The sequence below is a fragment of the Castor canadensis genome, chromosome 6 (assembly GCF_047511655.1).
Source record: "Castor canadensis chromosome 6, mCasCan1.hap1v2, whole genome shotgun sequence".
Lineage (NCBI taxonomy): Eukaryota > Metazoa > Chordata > Mammalia > Rodentia > Castoridae > Castor > Castor canadensis.
Genome location: NC_133391.1, coordinates 114,925,873 through 114,945,642, shown reverse-complemented (window position 1 = coordinate 114,945,642; position 19,770 = coordinate 114,925,873). Strand labels below are relative to the sequence as shown.

Below are 19,770 nucleotides of genomic sequence, written 5' to 3'. Positions count from 1 at the left end.
TAATTTTTATCTTTGTTGATTAAGATCACTCTGCATGGTTATTTTTATTAGCTGGTTTTACCATGCAGAGGAAGACTGCCAATAGTTGTGTTCTGGTCCTGGACAGAACCCAAGATGGCTGAGGCCTGCTCCAGAAAGATGTTTCCTCATGGTTCCAGGCTTCAGTCCAGATCTGTTCTTTATCTTCTACTGTTTTGCTGGGTTTACAAGAGTTCAATGAGATTGGTGCCCCAAACTACTTCCTTCTGCTTGTTCTCCTGTGCCTACAGGACACGTGCTGTCTGCCAATGATCACAGCTTAATGGTCCATTCATTGTGATTACCTGCTTCCTCACTCTCTCCCCTGCTGGGTCCTCGGACCAGAGGCTGGCTTATGGTTGTTTCTGTCATCTTTTTAGTACCAGTTCTTAGATCACCAATAAATAGTCTCTGAATGAGTGTCGAGCATATTATTTAAAGCAAGCACAAGGGTCAGTTTGCTTTTCCTCTTTACAAGTCAAGTTCAGATATATGCCTTTAATGATGAGTTTTGGGAAATATATTTTTCAAAATTACTTCATGAGATTTGCCTTAGTGAATGGTCAATAGGTATTAACAAATGGCCTCATCTAACAAAGAGTCTGTAACTACTGATATATAGAACGTTGAAACTGAAGAGGGACCATATGAGTTACCTTTTTTGGTTTCTGTGTTTTAGTTGCAAGTGATAGCTATCTTATGCAAAAAACTAAACACATAAATAGGAAATATGTTAGAAAGATAGTGCAATTTTTTTCCCCTAGAATCCAAGGAAGAGTTGAAAAGCCATGACTCAGGAAGAGTGGCAGTGAGCTCTCTCTGAGCACTTTGACAATGAGAGTTTACAGTTCTTACTTCAATACCTCTACTATTCATGGGTGATGGTTTCCAGCCCAGTCTCTTTGTCTCTCTGCTCAAAGTCTGAATTTCTGGAAGCAGACTATCTGTAGGGCAGCTGTGGTCTGGGAGAGAGAGACAGAGTCCACTTCTGATTTTTTGGGTCCATCACTTTCCTAGAAAAGGTATAATTTTCCAGAGCTAGGCAGACATTTTAAAAGGTGATTACTAGAGTCTCTTACTCTAAAATGTGTGGGGGTTTTTTATTCCTATAGATTTTCACTTTGGTCAGGAATTGAATAATTGAAAAGTAGTTTTTCTAAATCAATGTTTTATAAATGAAAAGAAATTCTCTAATAAGTACCTTTATGGTATAACTACTCCTGTTTTAAAATGCAGCTTTTAATTATTATTCAAATATGGTAGGCCAGCAGATCAGGGGACATTGACATTGAAAAAACTGTACAGTTCCAATAAGAGGGAACACAGCAGAGAAGCACCGTCGGTCAGAAGGGCCTTGAAACCAGAGGAAAAAACACAGGCAGGAGCCTTTACTGTGGTTTCCGTGGGAAGGAATGGGCCTGTGGAGTAAGCAGGTTTAGGACTGGCTAGTTGGAATAACTTCAGGGGGGTCTGAGGCATAGGGTTGTTCCCGCTTGTCTGGTACCTAGTCCTGGTACCAAGATTAGGGAAGAGTACCGTGGCCTGGAGTCTGAGTCTTGTGAGAGAACATCAAGGAGATAGCTGGGGTATCAGCTCTAGGTGGGTTGGTTTGAAACCTGAGCTCCCTAGATGGTTGTTTCTTTTGCTAGGGATTAGTTAACCCTGGGAACAGCTGGCTCTCCAGTGACACCAAAGCCTTGTCAAAGCATCAGAAAACACTGGAACTAAAAAGGCATGTTTAAAATAACTCCCACCTTCACTCTTACAGGTTTCCTGTGAGGTTCAGCTTTTTCTTTAAAATGGCCTAGGAGACCTTACCATGATTTAGCCATCTGCTGTCTGCCTCCCTTTCCTCCCTCTCACCTTCCCCAGTCACATTGGCTCTGGTGCCGTTTCTTGAACACCTCAGGCACAGTCATGGCATGTGCCATGGAGCTCTGCCTAGAATGCTTTTCCTTCAGATGTCAGCTCCTTTCCTGACCACCTACTTCATCCCTTTATCCATACCCATCTCTGCCCCTTCACTCCGCTTCCCTGCTTTGTATGTAGCACTTACTAATGTACCTAATTGTTCATTTTTTCTTTTACTATGACAAACAAGGAGGCTTAATTTTGTACAACTACATACCCTAAGCAATTAAAAACAGTGTCTGGCATATTTTAGGTGTTCAGGAAATATTTGTTGAATATTGGCTCTGAATTCTTTCCAAATAGTGGGATACTCCAATCTTTAAGGACTCACAGACAAATGAAATTAGTGATATCTGTAGCAGTGTCTAACAGAATAGAGTTGTGTTCTTATTGTTTTAGTCAAATACTCAGCCATAATGGTATCAAGGAAATGCAGTTTGTTGAGATTCTTGGTTAGAAGTCTGTTGTGCAGTCAGACAGATGAGATACACGAAGTTCTGTCCCAGTATGACTTCTAGGCTCTGCATATTTGTTTCTCCTGTTACTGTCACAGCTATACCAAGTAGGAGGCCATTGACTTCTTGTGCAAACAAGTTTATTCTACCCTGAATTTTCTCTTATGGCTCTCTTATTAATAGTTCAGTTTGAAGGCTTTCTTTTCACTGTCATAGTCCACAAGGACATGCCCTTCACCTCTATTGGGAGAGTTACCTCCATCTCTAGTTGAATCTCTCTGGCTGAAAATGTTAGGAGCATCCTGGATAAGGAGTGACAGACTTATAGCCAGAGTAAACCCTGAGAGAATACCGTTGCCCCATGTGTTGTTGCTATGTGATTTTAAGTCACATGCTAAGAAAAAAAAGTCAAAATCATGCTGAAAAATACATTATTTCTTCTCTGGAAACATGGCATTTGAGAAAACAGATATTATTCAAATTGTAAGACAATTGACATATATGTTTGTATATTGGGTGGTGTTAAAGAACTATCAGAGAGGCTTAGGTATGAAATGGTACCCTGGCTTTGTTTTTTAGAAGAGTCTTCATGTTTAACAGATGTGCATAGATGAAGTGATACAATATCTTGTCTTTATGTAAATTAACACAGAGATGGGAAAGGGAGAGGGGTCAGAGATGAACCCATATTGGCCAGCAGTTGACTACTGCTAAAGCTGGGTGATAGGTGCATGGGATTCATTGTATCATTGTGTCTAGTTTCCTAATATTTCTAATTCTCAAATAATAAGATATTTTAATATAGTGGTAATAGTTGAACAATGTAGCTTGTTTCTGATTGTAAATGAAACACATTGGGTATTTTACCATGATGAATGATAGTGGTTATTGCCTTAAAAGCCCTTCATGCCAAGAAACTACCATTCTGTTCCTACTTATTTAAACTGGAAATTGATGCTGAAGAATATTATATACCTTATCAATAGCTGGAGATTGTTTAATATTTTTTTCTTGTTGAATCTATTGCTAGGAGATAGCTTTACCTCTTCTAATAGTAAAACCTTCATAGTGATACATGCCTGTAATCCTAGCTATTCAGGTGGCTGAGGCAGGAGGATCACGGGTTTGAAGCCAGCCTGGGCCACCTAGCAAGACCCTTTCTTACTACTACTACTAATAATATAAATAATAAAGTTCTCTTGAGTTTCTCAGAAAACCCTATAAGAAGTTATTCTTTCAGTCATCAAATTTTTACTGAGCAGCTCATAACTGCCAGCTTGGTGTGTGTGTGGAGGGGTAGGATGTTACAGAGAAAGATCAACAAGTCCTTGCTCTGCAAGCTTTATCCCTAGTGCAGGAGATAGACCGTAAATAAGTGAGTAAGTTTAGGTGGTAGTAAGACTGCTTCTGGCTTTCTGGCTGGCAGAGAACGTGGTTTCCTGAGCCCAGGGGATCAGGAGAAATTGTATAAAGCTTTACTGCCTTTCCCCCATGGGTGGGGCTGTGCTGTTCAACAATAATAATGCAAACACAGGCAAATTATCCTCAATTTAGTTCCATCAGCCTTGTATTTCATAATCATTCTTTTTATATTTTGGCAAGGATTGAGCATTCCAATTAGTTTCTGAAGTTGTTTTGAGGTTCCTTAGTTCCTGTGCCTTTCTAGGTGCTTTAGTGCAGAGTTCCGAAAGGGCTTCCAGGGCAAATTACGCTTGCACTGGAACCAAATGCACGTGTGAATCATCGTCTCAACCTGCGAAATTTGTCCTGCTAATCATTGTGCTGCTTATCTTATTCAAAAACAAAGCTGGCTAGGAAATCAAGAACACTTGTGATTGTAGCAACCAACCACTCTCACCAGGACAACTGAGCCCGATCTGTGTGTCCAGTGATTGAGTTCTCACAACAAGTGTATGACCTGCTGTTCAGAGCAGTACAGGCCAAGGAGATGGAGTAACTTTTTCAGAGACACCCCCCCTTCCTTCCCTCCTCACCAATTCCACTGGCCCCCAGTGGCAATCTTTGGAGGAGCTGGGTTCTAACCAGCCAGCTTCCCTCCATTTAAACACTGTTTTTTTGTGCAGCCTCTGAGGATGATGATTTCTGTCAAGATGCTCTGTTGTCTGTGTTTCAGGTTTTGCTAATCTTTGCAAAGGAAGATAATCAGAGTGATGGCTTCTGGTGGGCCTGTGACAGAGCTGGTTACCGATGCAACATCGCTCGGACTCCTGAGTCAGCCCTCGAATGCTTTCTAGATAAGCATCATGAAATTATTGTCATCGATCACAGGCAAACTCGGAACTTTGATGCAGAAGCGGTGTGCAGGTACCTTTCAACATCTGAGCTGCTCAGTAAAATAAACTTTGGTTATAGATAGCTTTAGTTCCCAAATATTTCTTCAGTGGGTATTGACCTGCCGAGTGGGCAGCACACCCACATTTTTGTGATTAAAGTCATAGCTCCTTCCTGTGAATATAGCTCACCTTCCTATTTTTCTGCATTTGAGTTGCATTGAATTTTGAGGTGTCAGCTGGGTTCCCCTAAAACTTCAGAATATTCCCTCTTCCTACCCTGAGTATTGTTCATTAAAAAAAAATCATTAAAATTCAGTTTTTATTACACAGATATGGTTGGGATTTAAAGCAGATTATTTTAAACTTCATTATTCTGTCCCAAAATGAACATCAGAAATGTGTGAAATATAAATTTTTCTGTGCCTGTCACAGATGGGTAGATCCTGTAGCAGCCTTCGCAGACAGGGAGGGAAGGCAGCCACTTTGCAGCAGCACAGAGTCTTCCAGGGGTCCCTGCCCCTTGCTTGTTTACAGAAGCGCTTGCACTTTGGGGAACAAATGCATGCCTATTCCAAAGTAAATGCACAGCCCAAAGAGCTGAGGGGATGATATGAGCCAGTTAGCAGAAGTGAATGCTTTGAGACTAGACAGGAAGAGGTCACTAATTTAGTGTTAGACCAGGACAGACAGAGTACAATTACATGTGAAGCTGGAATTTTCTTGAATATTAGTAAATGAAAGAAAAGGTGGAGAAATGGATTCTTAGAACATTTGGTAGGCTGACAAGAAATTAATGGATTGAGAGAAGTTTCTCAGCCGGCATTGCCTTGCTGCTCTTCGATGATGTGCATTTTCCCAAAGAATTGTTCTTAAGTAACCAGTTTTTAAATGTTTAATGGCCTCAAGTCTTATCTTTATGCATAGAAGTATTTTCCCATTTGATAATATATACCTAAGTAACATATTTGGATGCTGGGTTGACATTGAGAAATATATTTTCTTAATGATTTTTAGGTTGAATCCTTTGTAAGTAAGTAAGTATTTTCCTGGCCCTCACTTACACATCTTTGTAGTAGAAACACTACGGTCCTTGTGTATACATAGAGTGATTTGAGACAAGCTTCTGGGGTAAAGAAAGAAAATAATAAGAAGAAATGTCTTAATTCAAGCAAAGGCCTGCTTTGGTGGATGAGCCTTACATTCTTCCTTGACTATGAAGAGATAAGATTTTATTTCCTAACACATACGCCTCTGTCTTAGGTACACAGAAAAGCTGTGGGGAATCCATGCACTTCAGACAGCAGGGGTATGTGTCTGTCTGTACGTTCACTGTCTTTTACTGGCCCTGTTGAGAGTGGCCAGTTTCCTGTACACTTGACTACCAGCAAGTGTTCCCTGAGGAGATGAGTGGCGGATATGTACCTGACAGATATGCATTCTTTATTGTACTCTCTGGCCATTTGTTGCCATCCCTGATTTCTGAGCTAGACTGGACCTTTGCCTGGCATACATGGTTGGATCCCAGACCTGTCCACCTCTAGATCTCCCCTAGCCCTCTTACCAGGAAAAGGTCTAGGTCTAAGAACACAGGTTCTTCTGGAGGAATGAGGGAGAAGAGGTAAGCAGCAGGAAGCAACCCAAAAGTCGGAAGCTAGTTCCAAAGGAAGATAAAAAAGCGTATGCTCCAGCCCAGTTATATTCACCCATGTTTTTTGGTTTTGCTTTTTTTTTGGTGTTGGGGACTGAACTCAGGCCTTGCACTTGCCAAGGAAGCACTCTTCCACTGAGCTAAATCCCCAACCCCAGGTCATCCATGTTTTGACCACTTGCCTAAAACTCCCTCTTAAAATATGGCCATGTAATTGTACCCATTATGCCTCCCTGGGGTAGAAAAGGCCAAAGGTGAGAACTACACCGAGTTTCCCAAGAAATCAATTATGCCTCTGAAACATTGTATTTTGCTTTTCCATTTGGTACAAACTGGTACTTCTGCTGAGTATCCATTCGGTAGGCTCCTAAGAATAAAATAAATATAGCTTCACCTTGGCAGGGCTTTTGTGACTGAATGGGAAGTAATCTATGCTAGATGGAAGGAGGCTGACCCATCTATCCTGACCCACTGTGAGTTAAAGTTTCTTCAAAGGAGCTCATCCAAATACATTTACCCACAAGGGAAACTTCACCTCCTAGGAATACAGTAGCTAATCATTTTTTCTGAGCCTGCTGGCCTCACAGAATGGGTCTCAAACAGCAAGGAAGGGAGAAGGTATACTTTTGGGGAAAGGTCGGGAAATTTTGGAGTGGAAGAAGATGAAGCAATAGGGAACAGAGGTGAAAACACATAAACACCAACAGGAACAGAATGCCCCCAAACAACTACATGGGTTGTTTCATAAATTACTCAGGAGTGATTCTGCCCTGGTGATAAATGGTTCCTTTCTAACAGCACATAAAATAAGCAGAGGTCACACCAAGGAGATAGGTTAAAACAAACTATGATGATTTGCAGTATGATTCAAGAATGTGACCTTCATTGAAGGTCATCTGATTCATGATTCCTTAACCAGAATAGCTCAGAATCTGAGCTATAGCATAGCGTATCTTCTGAGAAGACTCACAACCCTCAAAATTCTGTATCGTTATGTATTTTGAGTCTGTTAAATTGATAGGGAGGAGACTAACTACATACAAGTGGTCCTAGTTCAACAAATACCATTATACAGAGACAGTTACTATACTGGAACATTTCCTGGCCCCAGCTGATGAGCAAGTTGCTTAAAGTATTTAAGCACAAAGAACAGAACAACCAAAACATTTGGGCAGCCCTTTTGACCATCTTTAATAGGCTTTAATCTGCATTCGTATATCTGTCTGCCAGCAAGTGCTCTTAATATTTATTGTAAGCTTTCTGAATTATCTACTATTTTAAAAGGAAAACAATTCAACACAGTTAGTTGCCCCACATATAAACTGATAACTGAAGGATTGTAGGACTGCCAGTTACCTTTCAGTGTAGGATTTTGATCAAAACAAATAAAAATAAACTGGAATTTGCTGATATTTGAAGTGGAAAATTGGCAGATCTGACCTGTTGGATAATTGCCTGAAAGTTGAAACAATTATAAAATGAAGAGATTGTCCTAATCCCCAAGGGCATCTTTCTTTGTTGTCTTTCATGTGTTCTAGGACTTTTCCTTTAGAGAAAGATTTGATTTTGTGCCGCTTTCAATGTGAAGAAGTTCTATATTCATTTAATGTAACACAGCTCAGATCACCTTATTTGACTTGGAGCCTTCTTGTTGCAGGTCGATCCGGGCCACGAATCCCTCTGAGCACACAGTGATCCTCGCCGTGGTTTCACAAGTGTAAGCTTTACATCTCATCCCAGCTGGAATCGCTACTATTCTCTCTGCGACATTTGTCTGATGTAATCCAGTTTTTGAACTAGCGCTATGGCTCTGTCTTGGGTCCTAACACACTAACCTTAGAACTTGCTTTGAGGATTTTGTTTGTTTTCTGAGTTTCTGGAAGTATTTAGGTTCTTCCCTCATATAATTGCTGTTCGTACATTCTAATGTACCTCAGGGGAAACAAAAAGTTTACTCATCATCATTATATGCCATAAATGAATAGAAAATCTGAGAAGGAGTTTGGAGACAACTTTGCTCCATATGTTCTTTTTTCTTTGGAGAAAAGAGATTGGAAAGTGCTTGATTTTCACTTAAAAAGAAACAATTTGTAGACCTAGAACAAAGAGGCACTAAATCTACTGCAAAGAAAGGATTATGAAGTTTATGTGAGGATCATTGTGTAGCTAGAGGTTTGTGTTGATGTTGGACAGCAGAGAAGAGGGACTGAGCTGCAGGTACAATGAAGCTGTAGGATGAGAAATTGCTCTGGGAGAATTATTGTCTACAATGCCCTATACTTAAAATGAAAGAGCTAACAGGAAAAAAAGAGGCATAGTGGTTGGAATCTTTGCAAGTAACAAAATTTGTTGTAGTAAATTAATGGCTGTCATTAGCTTCCAAGAGAATAGACCTTCATTAGGGCCTAGGAGTTGTTAGACTTAACCCTATTAAAGCATTTAGCACAAACTGTGCAGAAAAAGAGCTAATAAGCCAGCAACTCTGACAAGAAAGTGTAGGGCTCCCCCAGGCAAGCTGGCCCAAGAGAGAGTTGAAACACTGTGACCCAAAGCCACATCGGTGCAGCAGGAAGTCACAGCTGCAAAGTTCTTTCCTGACAAAGTCCCTGACATACATGCTGCTCCTTGAGTCTCTTCACTTAACTCTTACTACAGACTAGAGTCCAAAGAAGCTGAAGACTTGTCCTTGTTATTCCTTATACCTGCTGTCCCAGCAGGTGATGGGATCCCAAGGACAATGAGTTGGGGGGAACTGAGATGAGAGTCAGCTTCCTTCAGTCTTCTTTCTTCCATTTATCTTCTGGACACTCCAAGATCTGAACAGGGTCTTAGAGGTTGGGACATACCAGAAAGGTACCAGGCTACATAGCATTTTCCAAGCCTGGCTTACACCCAAGATTGAAACACCACATTTTTCCTACTCATTTGAACAGAAAATGTTCATAGTCCTTGACAAATAATGGCTTATTTGTTAAAAATTTCACTGATTTTTTTCTGTATTTTATTATGAAATGTTTCATATAGAGTGTTGACAAAAATGCATGCTTGTGTCTGTGCCACCTTGCTTGAAAAATTATTAATACCTTTGGGACACTTTTTGTGCCCCTCCTGATTTGTCTTCAGGAGGCAGAGTTACTGAGGGAAAGGGGGAGAAGGAAGGACAGAATTTCCCTGAAGGTTAGGAATCAACTGTAGGCAAATAAATACTAGGATTTCTCTTCCTGTTTTCTATCAACATTTCCATCCAATCCTTTCTATTCTCCTTTTCTTCCATGATTTTCAAGGTGTGTACTCCATGTTACTCTTTGGCTGTGTCAGGGACCCTATTTCTCTCATGAGGGTGATGACTTGACTATGGAATGTCTTCATGACATGACAGGCTGGTCCACCCCACTTTGTACTTAAGACCCAATTAAATGCTCAATGTAGGAAACCATCTCATGAAATGGGTGATGATGGTCACTTTTTGTTTTCTTCTCCTCTAAGTTCATGTTCTTACTGACGCTTCTTTCCTATTTGGCTCTGGAGTCCTGCAGTTGTCTGCCTCACATTGAGAGTTGGACCAGCCAGGCCTTGGGGTACAAGCCATGCTTCCAGAAGGCCTAGGGACAGCAGCCTCAGGATGAGCAGTGCACATGACATGCCCCTTTATGGGACTGCGCCCATCAATTTCTCCAACGTCAAGGGGCAGATCAGAGTTGGAGCAGGCACCTCATGTACTTGGTGGCACTTCAGGCACATTGCTGGAATTTCTTGTATTGTTTGTGTTCTGTTTGCATTTGGAATGCAGATGTGGGGTCTCTGTCTCTAAAGGCAGATGCACACGTGGTCACATGCTGGTCATGTGCCTTCCTCTAAGAGGAAGCCAGATTTAGAGCTGTGGGCCCTGGCCTCATTGTGCTCTCTCCATGTTTCAGTTTGAGGAATCCTGGTTTGTATCTGCTGAGTGACCACATTTTCTGCTTTGCTACAGATCTGATGACAATGAAGAGGCCTCAGTTCTTCCTCTCCTCCATGCAGGCTTCAACCGGGTATGTACAAAGGGACCTAGAGCCTCTCCTGCATCCGGCACTATACCCCTGACTCTTCCATGACAGCAGAGCACACAGCCATGCACAATGTCAAGGGAAGTGAGCCCCAGGACTGTGAGTGAGGGGACAGAAGCCACTGTGCTTTCATGGGATGGTAACGAGCAAGCACTAGTCAAGCTTTTTTCTTTTTTCTTTCATAACTTGATGTATCTTAGCAACAGATATGTAATGTCATGAAAATGCACCATTATTATATCAGATCAAAATTTCAAATTCCCACAGTAATCTCATGTAAATCTCATGTAATGGTCAGTTATATAAAGGTGTGTCCACCAAATTGACACTCCAGGCTCTGTGTTCATCAGGACCTGACCAGAGTTTATACTAGGAACCAGCCCTTGCTGGCTGTGGCAGCCTGTGAAATGTGGTTTCTACCAATAGAAACAGCAAAAGAAAATTCTTTGAGTGACAACTATATGAAAAATACTGATATTCAACTTGAAGATTAAGGTTTATTATGCTAAGGTAGCTTATCTGTAAAGTAAATAATTAGGCTTACCAAGTTTCTCAAGGTAGAGTTTGATTAGGAGAACAGCTGTATGCATGACCATGATGAAGTTAACATAAAGTAAAGAAAGGAGAGGAGTCTAGCTGCTTGAGAGGCAATGATCCAGGAGGATTGTGATTTGAAATCAGCTCTGGCAAAAAAAGAGTAAGACTCCATCCCAAACAATAAGCTGGGCATCGTGGTATATGCCTGTCATCCCAGCTATGCAGGAGGCATAACTAGGAGAATTGTAGTACAGGCCAGCTGGGGCAAAAAAAAAAAAAAATGCAAGCCCCTATTTTAAAAATAACTAAAGCAAAAATGGCTAGGGGTGTGGCTGAAGTGGTAGAGCGCCTGCCTAGCAAGTATGAGTGCCTGAGTTCAAAGCCCAGTGCTGTCAAAAATAAATAAAAATAAAGAAAGAAGAGAAAGGGGAATGGAAAAGAATAATCAAAGCATGGATGATAAAAAGAAGTATATTTTTATCATATTAAAAATTTTTCATCTGGAGAAGTTATGGAGGACCTACTTTATACGTTCAAATTTTTTTATAACAAGCATATTTATTACTCTTATTTAAAAAAAACAAAATGGTTTCCTTTTGGAAAATGGTTTCCTTTTGGAAAATAATGGAGTGAAGCTCTATAGTTGATTTACTCAAGTTTTGCTGACAATCTAAACTCAAGTAAATGACCTGTAATATCCTGTAAACACCTGGTTCAAACATTAGCAAAGAAAAATTCTTGGGGCAACAACTACTTGACTGACACTGAATTAAACATTGATTACTCCAAGCAGACTTACCCACAAACTAAATAATGGCTTACACTAAATCCCAGGGTCTTTTGACAGGAATGATGTGAATCTCAAAGAGATGGTACAATGCGTCCCTTCAAAAATGTGGTTCTGACTATGCCCTGTGAATTATGAAAACTCCTTTGGTGCTTTAGATAATGGTACTTCGCTATTCTGAGTTAAAAACAAAATTGCTTTTGGTTGTAGATCCCTGAACAAAGCAGAAACTACCTTTGTGAAGCAGTTGCTGTGTTTTGGCGTGCTTCAGCCTAGAATTAGCATTGCTGTATAAAAGTTTTAAGGTAGCCTGGTAATTCACAAGGTGTGATAGAGATGAATGTGTCTGGTTAGCAATAATCTGAACTCTCCTAACACTTTTCTGTGTCTGTCATCTCTTCTCGTGATGGTTGGCATTTGGTTCTGAAAGCTATCTTTACAATGTGGATATTATAAGAGAATGGTTCTGAGTTTGGGAATACAGAGTTGTCAGAGAAAAATCAGCAAAGAGACTGTGTAGATTTTCTTTGCTCATGCATTTTCTGAACAATAACTCTAAAATTATTCACAGGTTTCATAGGTCTTCTGTGTCCTCTTGACCATCCCTCTCAGGTGTTCCTTTGACCTCCTTTTCATGTCTGAGCCAGGGCTCTCAGTGCATGAGCATGCTGGTCTCCTTATCTGCAGGACAACTGGAGAAGGGCCTTGACACACTGGTTTTATGGATTAGGACCCACCTGGGTCTGTCCAGTGACCTATTGGAATTCTGCTTAAGTTCAGTGAGCCTTCCTCCAATCAGGCTCAAGACTGGTGTTGTTTGACGTGGTAGAGTCTTGACTAGAGGGTGAGATTGCACATCTGCTCACAAGAAAAAGCTTGGGAGAAACAACTGTCACTCTTTAGATGCAAACTCTTAAGAAAATTTAACACAAGTTCACTGTTTCCTTTTTACATATTTCCCAACAATTCCAGATGTGTCTCCGATTTTTGCTGTTGCCCACAGTGAATGAACCCTTCGCAGGAACATGAAAATAAATCTGGTATCCTGAGCACTAGGACTGGCCTGATTGAGGACATTCACCAGTTGGATAAGGGTGCCCCCAGTCACTGGAGCCCCAAGTGAGGGATGCATACAGCACCTGCAATAGCTTTCCCTGTGTTACAGTGGGTCACTATCAGCTAGGACAGATTTCCCAGGTGGCTACCCTCCTTTTTCGGAGATCATGTCTTTGGCGACTCTCTACTCAAGGACCTTCCAAATATGCTTCCTATTCCTGCCTCCTGTGAAGTTGTTTCCCTTTCTTGGGTTGTTTTGACTGTATGAAATCATTTGGTGATTTTTTCAGTCTTGTGTTGCTAAGTAATTGGCCAGTGCTTCAGTCTGTGGTCCCTGAGTGGGGATCCAGGAACAGGTTGTGCCATCAACTATCCCCTAACACCTCCCCCAAAGCCACTGGAGCCTGAGTGTGTGGCCAGCTCTTCTGAGGCTCAGTCCACACTCAGCCTTTTAGAAATGAGCATCTTAGCCAAGATGCAGCTGTTCTTGCATTAACCTTTGTGTGCCTCTTTTTTCTGTTTGAAATGATGCTTATTCATCCCAACAAGTATTTATGGTGCTTTGACTCTGTGCATTGCAATGTGCTAGGCATGCTGGGGCATTGCTTTCTCTGGAGAGGCTTGCTGTGGAGCAGGACTGGGGAGCTACAATTTATTTTGTCAGGTCCAGTTCCAGGTGATTTACTTAATCCTCCTCAACATAATGAGGGATTTGATATTTTCTCCATTTTTTCTGAGAAGGAACCAGGCTCAGAACAACTAAATAGCTCTCCAGAACTCACATTCATAAGGAAGTCAAGGATGTAATTGCATGTTAACTCCAAACTCTGTGTCGGGTCCACTACAGTAGTATTTCTCACACTGTCAAAAGGAACACTCCTATTCCAAAAGCTCGTAACTGGTGTTCCATGAAAATAGGCTTCTGTGGTCAAAGAAATTTGGGGCACCAGGGAAGACTTGGTCTTCCTCCTTTCCTTTGAAAATCCATAGTACATATTAGCAGTACTGCCCACTAGCATACTGAATGCTCTGAGAGAAACCTGCCAACTCCATTCACCACGACATTATCAAATCTTACTTTATCATGAAATTTTTTTATGTCTCTACAAAGCATCAGCTAACATCTCTCAGAACTCCCTTTGGGGGTGAGGGGTAAGGGGGATATACCAGGGTTTGAATTCAGGGCCTTACACTGTTAGGCAGGTGTTCTATCATTTGAGCCATGGCTGCAGCCCTCAGAACTCTCTTATTGGCTGAAACATAGTTTTCACCCATGTAAAAGCTCAAGTTGAACTTAACCATGTTAAACTTTCTCTTGAAAATAAAAGAGAAAGTACTTCCCTTCTCTGTATGTTTATGGTTCTCCTTTCCTTATCCCTTCCCAACTTCCACACGGAATAGTGGGGACCAGAAGCCAGGGGACTCTGAAGGTATTCACCAGGGAAAAGCCACTCTAGATGTGTAGAAGTGTGTATGTATGTAAGACAGAGGAGTCAATTCTTTCTCTGGCCAACTTAGTTGAAGGAAATTTAAGAAATGGATTTTTCAGCAGGCCCTGGTATTTTCCCCCTCTACCTATCTATTTATTGGAGAGGTAGATATGTGATTGGGTAATTGGAAATAATTTGGAGTTCTGATTATCTTTTTACTTACTAGATTACTAGCCAGGTATTTAGAAAGTTTTGCTCTATCCTTTGAGCCACGCCTCCAACCCATTTTGCTCTGGTTATTTTGGAGATAGAGACCCTATCTCCTGAGCTTTTTGCTCAGGCTAACCTGGACCACAATCTTCCTGTCTGGACCACTATCCTCTATTGCTGGGATGACAGGTGTGAATCATCACTAGCCAAATAAAATTAACTATTTTTAAGTGAACAATTCAATGATGCATAGTACTTTCCCAATGTTGTGCAGCCACCACCTATGTCTAGTTCTAAAACATTGCCATTCCTTTCCCATTAAGCAGTCTCTTTCAGTCATCCCCCTTCAGCCCTGGCAATCACTAGTCTACATTCTGTGTATGGATTGATCTCTAGCTATTTCATGTAAATGGAATCAATCATATCATATATGACTTTTTGCATGTATCTTCTTATACTTAATCTTTTTGAGGTTTATGCATGTTGTAACATGTAACACTATTTCGTTGGTGCTTTGTGTTTGAATAATACTCTATTATGTGTACTACCACAGTTTGTTTATCCATTCATCTGAAGATGGACATTTGGGCTATTTCTACCTTTTAGCTATCAGGAACATTGCTGGCATGGACCTGCTTCTACAAATATTGTTTGAGTATCCACTTTCACTCCTTTTTATATATCCTGCCTGTGGAATTTCAGGGTTTTATGGCAATCCTGTGTTTAATTTTTGAAGAATTCCCCTGAATTGTTTTCCACAGTGACTAAACAGTTTCATATCCATATCAGCCCAGCCATGTACAAGATTTCCATTCTTCACATCCTCACCGACACCTGTTTTCTTTCTTATTATACCCAATCCTAGTGTGTGTGAGGTGACATCTTCCTGTCATCTCTTCAATGGCTGATGATATTGAGCATCCTTCACTGCTTGTTGGCCATTTATATATTTTCTTGGAGAATTCAATAGCCCCTTGATATCCACAGGTATATGGTTCCAAAGAGACCACTGTGGAGGAAAAACGAGAGTTCTGTGCTATACTGCAGACACTTGGTTCATCTTTCCATCACGCCCCACTTCTGCTAAAGACAGTCACCTTTCAACAAATCTCAAATTCTCACTTTATCACTTAAATCAAGCAGATTTACTTTTGCCTTGCTTTGGGAGCACACTTGATTTTTGGGAGGCAGATTTTCAAAAAATTGAGGGCAGGGAAATGCTCAGTGTCACACAACACTTTTGACACTACTAACAAAAATGCAGAAATGATTTGAGCGCATCTCCTCATCAACTGAGCCGCATATCATGAGTGATGGAATTTAAATTTGTTTTTGAAATTTCTTTGATTTTATTTATGTTTTGATTGCAGTTGGTCAAAATCATGTAATAAATTCACAAATAAGACAGGCTTACAATATCTACTCAATTTGCCCAACTTTTCATTGGGTAGTCTTTTGTTATTGAGCTGTTTTTTTTTTTTTTTTTGTTTGTTTGTTTGTTTTGGTATTACTGGGGTTTGAATTTAGGGCCTCATGTCTACTCTACCACTTGAGCTACACCCCCAAACCCTTTTGTGCTTTTGTTATTGCTCAGGCAGGGTCTTGCATTTTTGCCTGGGACTGGCCTCAGACCATGATGCTCCTATCTACCATCTCTCCCATAGCTGGGATTACAGGCCCATGCCACTATGCCCAGCTTATTGTTAATTTTTTGCCTGGGATAACCTGAAACCACAATCCTTCCAATCTCTGCCTCCCAAATAGCTAAGATTATAGGCATAAGCCTCTGAGCCTGACCCAAATTCACTGAGTTTTAAATGAGCTGGGTATTAGCCACTCACAAGATTCAGAAAGAAGAACAGCCTCTCCTTTCAATAATGCAGTGCCCACTGAACATGGTGTGTATTTGGTTTTAGGTGATTTCTGTTAGTACCATATGAAGCCGATATGTTTCTGTAGTTAACAGCTGGGGAGGCATTCTGTGCCCTGGTGTGTTTATTTTCCTATGACTATTCACAATGAAGCTCATCCCACATTTTGTATAAAGGGGGTTAAGTGTAAATATTACCTGCTCTGTTGTTTCCCACATGTTTAAACAAGCATTTCAGACTCCTTGACAACTTTTCTGTTTCATCTCATCCTACCCACCAGACATCTTACATAACAGTCACCAGGGTTGGGAATGAGTATTCAGTTTCTCTGGTTGGCTCTCTAAGAAATAATTGGAGATGTCTTATGTATTCTCTTTGCTTTCTTTTCAGAGATTTATGGAGAATAGCAGCATAATTGCTTGCTATAATGAACTGATTCAAATAGAACATGGCGAAGTTCGCTCACAGTTCAAATTACGGTATGTAGCAAAATAAGGTGGTGCCTTGAGGTTAATCATTCTTTAGAAAGTCTTATCTGTCAACAAACTTATGTTCACAAGCTCATAGCTACATCTCAATAGATTTTGAAGCTTATTAAACAGGTCATGAAAGGTAGCCAACAGCAGTGTCTACCTGGGGACCCCTTGCTTCGGTGCAATTCCATGGAAAGAAAAATTTCTTCCTTTGACATCTATTTTAAGCTTTTTACAATAACTTAAAAATCATGAAATTTAATGAACCTAACAATTTCATGAAGTCTGTTTGTGGCCTCAATGCTACAATGCATGAAGTATCTTAAAGAATCTTCAAGGGATCTTAGGTCTCTTTGCAGGTACACCTCACTTTAAAAGCAAGCTTCTCACTGGCTCAGCTTCTGGTGGGTTTCTCCTAGTGTCTCTGCTGGACAGTCCCTGGGCCTGCTTCTGGGCTGTCTACCAGGGTTCTAGCATCCCCCTGGTTTGGCCCAGGCTCTGCTCTGGCTTGCTGTCAGGATCCTGACCTTTTCAACCTGCCAGAGATGTTGGGCGGAAGGAGGCTCATCTTCCTTCATGGGTCTCTGATTCTTCGTGGAAGAATCAGACTTCAGTGCTTCGGCATCCTGCAGGAAAGTCTCTACATGGCTTCTCTCTCTGGCCAACTGAGAGGTAGCTAGTAGCTTCATGCCAAAAAAATAGTCAAGTTAGTCTCTCCCTGTAATGATTGTACTTCTTAAGATAACAAAACCATTTTTAAATCTAATCCTCCTCTGTCCCTGGAAATCAAAATGGATTGGTATAAACCTATCGAAGCAGGTTCCCCCTGGGCACACCCTGGTCTGGAATTTTCTCTTTGGTGAACATAGAGATCTAAGAAATAAAATATTAGGATAAACAGCATTTTCTTAGATGGAAAAGTATTTTAAAAGAATGTCAAACCAATAGGAATTCAGATCTTTGGGGAATTTTGATGTTTCAAAGTCTCAGGTAAGGAACCTTACCAAAGACTTTTTGAATGCGTAAGTAAGTTAAATCCCTTGGTTTCTTTTTTTCTGTACATTTATTAGTTTTAGAGATTTTCATAGAAGTTTTCCAGAAAACCACATTGTCTTTACTTTGGTATATATTATTTGGTATATAATATAATATATATTATTTTTATTCATGGGAGTCGATATTGCTTTTAATGGACTTAGTACTTTTATTTTAGATGTTTTTACAATAAACAAAGTTGGAATAAGAGGGATTTTGTTGAGGCTTAATTCTTTAATAAATAATGAACAGGCCAACACTTCATTGGTGCAACAGGCAGCTCTCTTGCTTTATTTTGAATAAGTACTTCTGTTTTCTAGGCAGCAGTAAATGTGATGACTCATATTGTATGTCAGGATATGAATTCTGCAGGAGCTATGCACCAGGGGCTGACTCAGGGAAGTTAGTGGTGTTTTAACCATGGTAAGCCGGATACCTGCAGGCCTGACAAATTGAAATACACATCTCAGCCAACACAGGGGTGTAAAGAAAAGGCTTCAGGTCTTTGTGCTGCTAAAAGCTTCTCAAGGACTTAACACATTTAGAACTCTGCAGGTTTCTAAGTACCTAGCGCCATGTTAGTACTATAACTTCTCACTCTTCATTGCCTTGAACTGATAGAGCAGTTGGAATGAAAAGCCTTAGGTTCTCAATACAAATCATTGTGAGGTTGGTGAATGGACTTAACCCAAGGAGGGCTTGCCTTGCTCTTGGATCCTCCTTTACTTTCAACACCAGCTTACACTGTTGCTTTATATCTGGTCCGCCTTGACCTTAGCTGAGTTCTTTTTCTTTTGGGGTGAGAGTGTGTACATATGTGATTTGAATCTCACCGGGTCTGCCAAATCTGAGCCCAACTGATGGGAGGACCATGACTTAGACCATGACCTCCCTCCAGCTCTTTAGGGCATTCAAGGACATCTAAAGCATCTACCTGCACCCCAGGCAGGCAAGCGACTATGTCATCTGTTACAAACTGGGAAATGAGCTCTTAGTTACACAATGCCAGAATAATTATAGTTTAATTATGTAAGAATTTTCCCTACAATTCCACCCCCAGCTAAAGCTAAATATGTAACATGACTGTCATTCTGCAAGGACAGTCTGTGCTGCAGGATGATGTCGAATGTTGAAGGTAGATGCTTCTGTCCAGGACTTGATGCATGGTGACTGTCTTTACTTAGAAAACAAAATCATATGAGTCTGGGCTTGTGTAATAATTTGCTTTTCCCTCTTAACCTTCAAAGCCCTAAGAAGGCACAGAGGAAATAACCAAACAAAATATGGGGTCTAATTTTAAGATTCCTTTAGGTAGAATAACTTTTTAAAGATGAAGTATAAAGATCACATTTCTGTGTGCATTTGATAAATTACTTTGCTGAACAGAAAAATTGATGAAATGCAAAGCATCTAGGATAATCTGAATTAAATGGTGACCATTTATCTCTTCTAGTGTCTCTATATTATGGAAAGACCTATTTCATCTAAATGAAGATAATGGCTTAGCTACTTATCAGGAGTTTCAGCTGATCAGTGATACTAATGCAGGTCCAACTACTCTTTCCATCATCACTCAGTCTAGTAGTTACACCCAAATCATCATGCTTTCTTTATTCCAAATCTTAAGATGGTATCGGTTCTCAATTTAGAAAGAATTAGTTTCCAATGGGCCAAACTCTGTATTTGGTGGGATACCACATCTCTCAGTATTAACAGATGTTTGCAGAACTTTTATTTCACATGGGCTCTTTATAACATCCATTGTGGTACAGGAATGACCACAAGCTGTGAATGCTTAAAATAATCAGCCCTTCTGCATCCTGCCCAGGAACTAGTGCCAACAAGTAGCAAGCCCATGATTCCTTTACCTCATCTACTCTCCTCCCTGCCCATTCTGGACCTCTATTTGGATGTGAACTTGTTCAGAATCTCTTCCCTACAAGCCACCACTTTGTCCAGCCCTGAAAACATTGAAAGCCAGGGGGCTCTTGACATGATC

At 40.6% G+C, this 19,770-nt stretch overlaps 1 protein-coding gene across 9 annotated transcripts in view; it reads left to right on the top strand.

Moving 5' to 3' along the window:
* Positions 1-19,770, top strand: part of Pde8b (phosphodiesterase 8B) — a 222,960-nt gene that overhangs the window by 138,324 nt on the left and 64,866 nt on the right. For all 9 annotated transcript variants that reach the window (XM_074077242.1, XM_074077243.1, XM_074077245.1 and 6 more), the window contains 4 exons: positions 4,519-4,709; positions 7,984-8,043; positions 10,300-10,357; positions 16,654-16,742. In XM_074077242.1, the coding sequence (XP_073933343.1) occupies positions 4,519-4,709; positions 7,984-8,043; positions 10,300-10,357; positions 16,654-16,742 (398 nt within the window). The remainder of the gene's footprint in view (positions 1-4,518; positions 4,710-7,983; positions 8,044-10,299; positions 10,358-16,653; positions 16,743-19,770) is intronic.